Below are 8,499 nucleotides of genomic sequence, written 5' to 3' on the forward strand. Positions count from 1 at the left end.
GATGTCTTCATTTTTTGTATACAATATATATACCTGTACACTTTTATTTTTAAGATACTGATATATGTTAATAACGTGATATATATATAAAGTAGAAAATGGTAATGCTTCAGGGATACATCAGGTGGACAAACCAGTTAGGGACTGTTCTTTTATTAATTAGATGGGCAGGGGTGCCTCCCCTATTTGGCTCTTAAAATAATTTATTAAGCTCTGGGAAAGGCATTATGTTTTTTTGATTTGGCTAAGGGGAGGGGCAGTCAACCTTTAATGGTCATATTTTGTATTTATTTTACATACCCTCAGAACCTAAGAACCCACTAGTAGTGAGTATGAAAGGCAGGTGAGTAACATTTTCTTAAAATATGTTCAAAATCCCAACATTTATAAATGCCATGAACCCTCAAATCAGTCACAACGCTGCAAAAACTGCCGATCTAACCAAGTGTAATAATCTTATATTTAGATTAAAAAATCTAGTTAGTCTTGTTTTAAGTATAAATGGATTATCTAGTGCACACAGTTTTATTGGTTTTAAGACATCTTAACAAGCAAAATTTGCTTACTGCACTGGCAGCCAAATTTGCTTCTTTTAAGTGCAAGTATGCTTAAATCTAGGGTGTTTGGCCTTAAATTTGACAGGCCATTTTTGCAGTGAAGATAGCTATTTCACTGCTCTGATAAATAAAGGCATCTGCATTTATTACACAGCAGTCTAATGCTGATTCTGTCCATGAAATGACATGTTTATGGAGCCAGACCAAGGCTAAAAAAAACAAGACTAAAAAAAACAATTTGATCAGGAATATTAATAATATTTTTTTTAAATGAAGTGTCAGAAAAGTATGATTTCAATTTGAATATAATTTGACTAAATTCTGATATTATTTTGAATAAATTATTTTTAATTTGACAGCATAATAAAGAAGGCTCAGGGTCTTTCCCAATTATGTTGCTTTCAGGAAATGTGGGCGCTTTGAGATATTTTTTTTAAATTATTTTTTAATTATAAATCAAGATCAAAACTTGAACTTTCTGTGTCAAATTTTATTTTTTTCAATTACATTATTTCCTTCAAATTAACCAAACTTTTTGGCTTTGATCTGGCTCCATACATATCCATCCAAAAACACACCATGTAACCTGAAATGAGCCCTCTTTGCATATTTCTTTCTTCAGCACATTTGCTTCCTCAATCATATGACTCATACAGATACTGGTTTTATAATGGCATCAGGTGAGTCATTGCACTGTAGCTGTAAACAAGCTACCGAAAAGTTAGACTCGGGTTGGCTGGATATACAGTATTGCTTAGGTTGGTTCTCTGCTATTTTCTAGTCCTTTGAATGGAAACAGAAACAAGAAACAGAAACAAAAATGTAACATCAGAATTTGTTTTCTTGACCTGCACTCATTTACTCAGTCACTAACTTTTTGATGAGGGTATATTTATATATTTTCATAATGTAGTTTAATTTCAAAAGTAAAAACGTGGTACGTGAACTAAATGAATTATAAAACTGTGCTTGATAGAGATAATAGCAATGTGTTTCTCATAGTTATTAGACATAAGCTACAATATGATATATGATCTGAAAGTCTGTAATGAGTGATGGTAGCAGACTAATATGATTTCATCACATTGATTTTGGGGTGACACAATTGTAACAGTAACAGTTGTAGCTACCTGAATTTTTAGAGATTAACTGATTAACACATTCAGATTTTTGTTTGACTTAAAGGTTTGAATTGTTCCTATTTGTCAAGAGAGCTTAACATATATATATATATATATATATATATAATATATATATATATATATATTTGTAGTTATAGCATGTAATTATGTAATTGTGCCCACCAATCTCATGATGGAGGCTGGTTGGCACAAATGTACAACATGACTTTAATCACAAATCCCCTAATTTTGGAGAACATTTGTGTATATTACATACATTTATTTATACCTGCAACATAAACCTTTTATGTGCTTTTGTTTCACATACTCAAATATAAAGTTTGCTACAGTTTTAGGGCAGAGAGGGAAAATGTGCTAACTAATCCGTTCTCCCCTATTCAAAATATAGCTGGCAACATTTTCACCAAAATTTTTACAAGCATTGTACTTTGTGTGTGTGTGTGTGTGTGTGTGTGTGTGTGTGTTTGTGTATGTGTGTGTGTGTGTGTGTGTAATATCTATAGTAGGCCATATAACAAAATAGAACTTGTTTTAATTCTGATTTAACTTAAATATCTGTTTATAGGTTTTGTGTGTTTAGCGTGAAAGAGCTACAACTTACGTTGTGCCACACTGTTGTAAAATGACAAAAATGAACTATGAACTGTCATTTCAGATGGTATTTCCTCTACCGTGATACTTTTTTCTTAACTTTTAATGACAACGTGTCAAGTTTGTCATTAGCATTTACATGTGTAGAAAATGACAGTACTAACAACCCCACTAAAATATTTTTAAAAACGCGAAAACGCCTCTAACATGGAGTCAATTTGTTAAAACTGCGCCACAGACAGACGTTAACATGTCTTCCTGAATTCTACCTAGCAACAGTTCCTCTTGATTTTTCTATTGGTTTGTTTCTCCTAAAGGCAGAGCCACTCGTTTGGGTGGGAGGGGTTAACGGCGTTCACTGGTTTGCCTCGACTTACCGCTCGAGCGTCCCGAAAAAAAGAAGTCACTCTTTACTTTCGGTTTGGGTCGAGCGCAGCTTTATTTCGAGATATACGAGTTATACGATCTTTTCTGAAAAGAGGACAATTGGAGGTGAAATCATGAAGGGGCTGGTCTTCGCAGTTCTCGTCGCTTTGCTCTGTCTCCTGCCTTCAATGGCCAAAGATAGTAAGTAATTTACTGTACCAGTACTGAAATATTTACAAATGGCGCAGTGTTATTACACGGAAGGCCCTGAAATGGCAGGTAGGACCAAAGTGCTCCGGCCTCACTGTCGTGTCACCGTATAATATATTTCTCACTTCAACAGTAAATGTATATAAATAGCTCAGAAACAAGAAAGAAAAAAGTCAAAACGAATGTGGTGTGTCTTCGAAGGAGCTCTGACATCGTAAATGTAACATTAGCCCCAAATAATGTAGATAAAAATGTTTTGGTTGTTTTTTTTACCAGATTTACAGCAATATTTGTGAACTTTGTCACATTAACTTTTACTTTCACTGTTGTTATTTTTTGGGGGCAAAAAGTTAAAATTAATGCCAATGTTACATCTGAATATTTAATCAAGTTTAAATATGACACATAAATAACTAATTTAATGTAAATGTAAAGTCCAAATATTAAGGCTAAATGTAAAATTTAATCTAAATGTAAATTTTAAATATTAAATGAAATCTATGTGTAAATTCAAAATTCTAAAAAAAAATCTAAATTAAATTCTAAATGTCAAATTAAGTCTAAATGTAAAATCTATAGGCCTATGTAAAATTCAAGTATTTAATCTAAATGTTTAATCCAAATGTAAAATCTAAATATTAAATTTAATCAAAATATTAAATCCGGATGTGCTTGAAACCAAATATTTTTAAAACTAATAGCTGCTAATATGCAAATTAACATGGGTAGATTTAGCTGTAAAATTTAACATTTAGATTAAGAATTTAGATTTAACATTTAGATTAAGAGTTTAGATTTAACATTTAACATTTAGATTTTACTCTGGCATTCTAGTTATTTATTTTATATTTTTTCAAGAAAGTTAGCAAATATTGCTGTGAATTTGCTTAAAATTGACAAATCATCAAATCACTTTTTAAATGTTGTTTGGAGCTGGATGTGGTGAAATTTTGCTGTTAACTGTGTGACTTTACAGTTGGCTCTTCGTAAGTGTGAGGCCACTGCCCAAAAAAAGCCTACCACACCTGTTTGTTTCATACAAAATCCTTCTGGTTAATACTACTTTAGTGCAGCGTCGTTGTTTAAAAGTAGGGTAAAGGAAACTAGAAGGTATTGAATAGAACGTGAGTGAAATCTCCATTAGTCTTTGCAGGCTCTGATTTCTTCACCTCCTCTCTGTGCATTTGTGTGTGTTGCTAGCTCCACCCAAGGTTCAGGTGTACACCCGAGAACCAGGAGAGCTGGGCAAAACCAACACCTTCATCTGTCATGTGAGCGGCTTCCACCCACCACAAATCTCCATCAAGCTTCTCAAGAACGGACAGGAGATGTCGGGAGCCAAGCAGACTGATCTGACATTCGAGGAGAACTGGCATTACCACCTCACTAAATTCGTGCGCTTCACTCCAAAGGAAGGCGAGGCGTTCGCCTGCAATGTGACTCACATGGAAAACTCCAGATTATACTACTGGGGTATGTGTTTTGTCTTGTCATTGTCTACTACCAATAATTACAGTATTACAGTAGGTGTACAGTGTATGTATATTAGTTTAGAAAAAGAAGAAAAAAGTCAGTGATGATTTACACACTACTAGAAGACAAAGTCAGCTTTATTCAATTCTGCCATGTGTTAGACATACAGGAATCGAACATGCATTTCTCTCCATACCCACGGTGCAAAGAAAAGGTACAAAGATGAAACAAAGAATTAAAAATATTGACATGGAATTAAATAAGCACCAAAAGAATACTGAAGCCGTACCAGAGTAAAAAAAAAAGACTTAAGAAAAAATCCAAGACCTATTACAGTATATATACAGTATATATATATATTCTATAGGATATACAGTCACGTGCTCTGCATTACACTACACCACTGCATGACTACACTACAGTATGCAGTTTACTGGACTGAATGGAAAAAAAATCACAAAGATGAAAAGTTAAATGTAGAAGATGACAAATGCGATATACATATGAGAGATGACATACAGCTATGTCTGTTAGAAAATCATATAGACAAATATGGACTATATAGATAAATATAGATATAGATAAATACAGCTCTACGCCTGTCATCGTACAAACAGCAAGTCGATACACACATTTGTTGTATACCATGTATAGTAGTATACCATGGCGCCTCTGTAACCAGTTTTGGTAAAAAGAAAAACAGCGAGAGGGCTGTGTGGAAGTTCTTTGCTTAGGAGGCAGATGAACATGGAAAGCCGAAAGATGCGAGCAAACATACGTGCTAGAGGTACAAACATGATCAGTGTAGCGAAGCACCTAAAGGGTCGACACGTCGACCTATTTTAAGAATTTCCAGCGGCTGGTAACAGCTCCCCTTTAACCATGAAGCATTAAATGAATTAACTGCGATGGATAAGAGATTTTGTTTGTTAGCTTTGTTTGGTGAAATAGAAATAAAACGGCTCATCTCAATTAAAAACAAATTCAACTGAAGTCACAATCATCGTATGTGTCCCCTTTCCAGATGTGAGGTGATTGAAGGTATAGATTTTCAACATGTTTGTTTTTCTCTCCACAGAATCTGATATGTAAGCTCCCTGCTCTGCCTGTCTCCAGGTGTGTACCACACTCACTCTCACTGCCATTTTTCAGTCAGTAAACACGTCGTTTGTGCAGTTATTGTGTGGGTTACACTGTTTGACCCTTCGTTTGTTCACCACAGGTCCTCCTCAGGACTCAAGAGGATGGAGACGATAAAAATGATTTGCCTTCAGAGCTTTTCAAACTCGACAATGAAGATGAAAATTCAAGATGTGTTCTTAAAGTGTTATCTGACAAAGAAACTAAATAGTTTCCTTGGTATCTGACAGAAAGTTAACAGGTCCTGTAGTTGTTGCCCTAGCAATAGAATAACAATGACAGGATCTCTAATCTGCGGGGTCTTTGTGAAAGCTTGATGCATTTAAAAGTCTGCTGTGTTTTTGTATCAGAAATACAGTAAAGCTTCATTAAGCTGTTAGTGTGCAACCAGCCAGGCTCATCCAGTTAACCCTTTAAAACCTAACCAAATTGGCTTGATTTCTTTAAAAAAATATGGGAAGAAGACAATGAGCCACAAAAGAAGAAATTAAGCAAAAGAAATAGCAGTAAATGAGAGAAAAAAAAAGAAGAAAATTGCTTTAAAAATTGGTTAAAGAAAATAAAATAAAGTTAAAAAAAAAACAAGGCAAAAAATATTTGTGTTTTTAATAAAGTTATTTCATTTTAAATTATAGAATTCTTTATAATCATTTTAATAATGTCATTATGATATATTTTTCCCTTTCTCCCGAGACATCTTTTTTTAGAAAATCATTTTCTAAATCTACTAATTTATTTTAGTTTGTGAAACATTTATTGCCACTGCCTTTTTTCTCCATGTTTTTATTTGTTCATTTTTTATTTTTGGAAGAAAATTGCAACTATTTGCTTATCTTGCAAAGGGTGTGTCATCACAGAGTTTAATCTAAAATTACAGAAGAGTATGCATACTGATCTATTGAATTCTCCAAAAAGTGTACACTAAAAAAAAAGACAGTAGTTATTAGTTAAAATCCGTGATGGATTCTGGCGTCTGCTGCCAGACACGACTCATCCTGGACAGGAAGTGTCCGACCGACAGTGAGCCACTAAAACAAAGCAACTAAAACTCATCTTTTGATTGCAGATTAATGTGAAATATGTTGCTTCATGGAGCGTTATGGAAAGCTTTTCCACTGATGATTGAAGGTGTTCATCTGTATTTCTTTGTGTTTTTGATGACTTCTATCATTTCTCTTCTCATTAATGTCAATCTTTAATTATCTTTTACACATTTTTTTTGTTGTTAAATATTAAGAGAGGATTAAACTTATTTTTTCAGGTGACTGCAATTCCTGAGCACTTGCTTCTGTTATTAATGAAAAACATACTCTGTTTATGTTTTTTTGTACATTATGGTTGGGTAAAAAATGAAATAAATGTGGAAATAATTATAGATATAAATATCCTCCTTGTTCAGTTCATTGATACATAATACATTTCAGAGCAAGTTTGAGAACTCTTTGTTTTATTGGGCTGTTTTAGTGAAACAACTATAGTGACTTGTTCTTAACAAAAACAACAAAACCGAACCTAAGCCACTGAGGGGCTGCTGCTAACTTAGGACTGATAATTGACGTCCGTCGTCTTCCGGGTCCAAATCCAACCTTCTTGTAATCATCCACATTTATTTATTTGACACAATGCGCCGATAATTGAACTGCACAATACATATTTGCATAAATAAAGTCGACGACCGACGATCCGAGAACGTGACGGTCAAAAAAACTGTTTGCCTCTCATTCAGCAGCAACCTGCTGAGTAATCGTCTTGCTCTATTTAATATTCGAGTGCAAAACCTACTGTGGCTTCCAGACAAAAAAAAAAAAATAAACACAAATACACATAACCCAAAAAATGGCTCATTAGCTGAACTTTATTTATTTATTTGCAGTAGAAATACATTATGAGGGAAACCTGCAATTTCAATCTTACACGAGTAAAAGCACAAAATATTAAAATCCCATATTTCAAAAGCAAAACTAAAAGTCCTCATGCAGAATGGCCCATTTCAGAATACTACATAGGGTATACTAATTATATTTATTGATGAACATCATTCTAAATTACCCTGAATTATTATTATTATTTTCCAAAAAAAGAAAAAAAAGGACAACAAATACAAAGATGCAAATGACCTGGAAACAATGTTTAAAAATTGTAATAGTTATAAAAACATACGTTTTAGATATGTAATTATAATTAATAATTATATGTATAATTAAATGTAATAACATGATTTCAAATATAAAATTATTTGAATTATAAATATAGCTTTTGGGACATTTTTCCCTATTTTTGGATAATTTTGTGACAATCCTCCCCCCTCTTTTTTAAAACTATTTTTAATAGTATTTTCTCATCCCATTTCACTAATTTCTTGCAATGTGAAAGTTGATCATGGCTTTTCTCCTATGTTTCTCCTATTTTTTTTGAAAGAAATCAAATCAATATATTCAGATATACTCAGATTTTAAAGGGTTTAAACAGCATGTGAAAGGTGTCTGAATGCAGTGTGAAAGGTCATTCGCAATAGCTGTGACCTCTGTTCCAAAATTCAGCTGGTGAAATATTTAGGAACCAACCAGCCTACAGGGTGAGCTATAGAGCTGCTGGTCACAGGTTTCTGTATGCAGCCTTCATGGCACTGCATCATGTTTTCTCCACTGGAAACATAAAAAGCTAAACTCAAACTAACTGCTGTTAGCTGTACTATAAGGCTTTATGTCAGCTTTCCCGGATGTGCTCAAACTAGTTCAATTATTTTGTCTTATCTAAACTTCTTTTAAAAACATGTATTTATTCATTTTAAGCAATTATACATTTAAAAATACAATACAATGTAACAACAACTGAATTTTCCCAAATGAAATATATGACATAATAAAATAATAAAAAAAAAAATAATAATAATAGTAATGATTTTAGAAAATGATAAAAACTATAGAAAATATGGGAAGATGGGAAGTTAAACAAATTTGACATGCAGAACAACTAAAAAAAGCAGAGCAATTAAATCAATTAAATGAAAAAGTATATAA

At 33.1% G+C, this 8,499-nt stretch overlaps 1 protein-coding gene across 1 annotated transcript; it reads left to right on the forward strand.

Annotated features, from left to right (window-relative positions):
- Window positions 1–2,655: 2,655 nt before the first annotated feature.
- LOC121961505 (beta-2-microglobulin-like) lies at window positions 2,656–5,744 on the forward strand. Its single transcript, XM_042511515.1, has 4 exons — window positions 2,656–2,857; window positions 4,067–4,339; window positions 5,418–5,455; window positions 5,562–5,744. The coding sequence occupies exons 1-3, from the start codon at window positions 2,791–2,793 to the stop codon at window positions 5,429–5,431; spliced, it is 354 nt and encodes a 117-aa protein (XP_042367449.1). The 5' UTR covers window positions 2,656–2,790; the 3' UTR covers window positions 5,432–5,455; window positions 5,562–5,744.
- Window positions 5,745–8,499: the final 2,755 nt, after the last annotated feature.

Source organism: Plectropomus leopardus, chromosome 22 (genome assembly GCF_008729295.1).
Source record: "Plectropomus leopardus isolate mb chromosome 22, YSFRI_Pleo_2.0, whole genome shotgun sequence".
In the NCBI taxonomy this organism is placed as follows: domain Eukaryota; kingdom Metazoa; phylum Chordata; class Actinopteri; order Perciformes; family Serranidae; genus Plectropomus; species Plectropomus leopardus.

Coding starts and splice junctions, on each gene's coding strand:
- LOC121961505 (XM_042511515.1), top strand. CDS start 2,791: ATGAAGGGGCTGGTCTTCGCAGTTCTCGTCGCTTTGCTCTGTCTCCTG. Junction 2,858..4,066: donor GCCTTCAATGGCCAAAGATA/GTAAGTAATTTA, acceptor GTGTGTTGCTAG/CTCCACCCAAGGTTCAGGTG.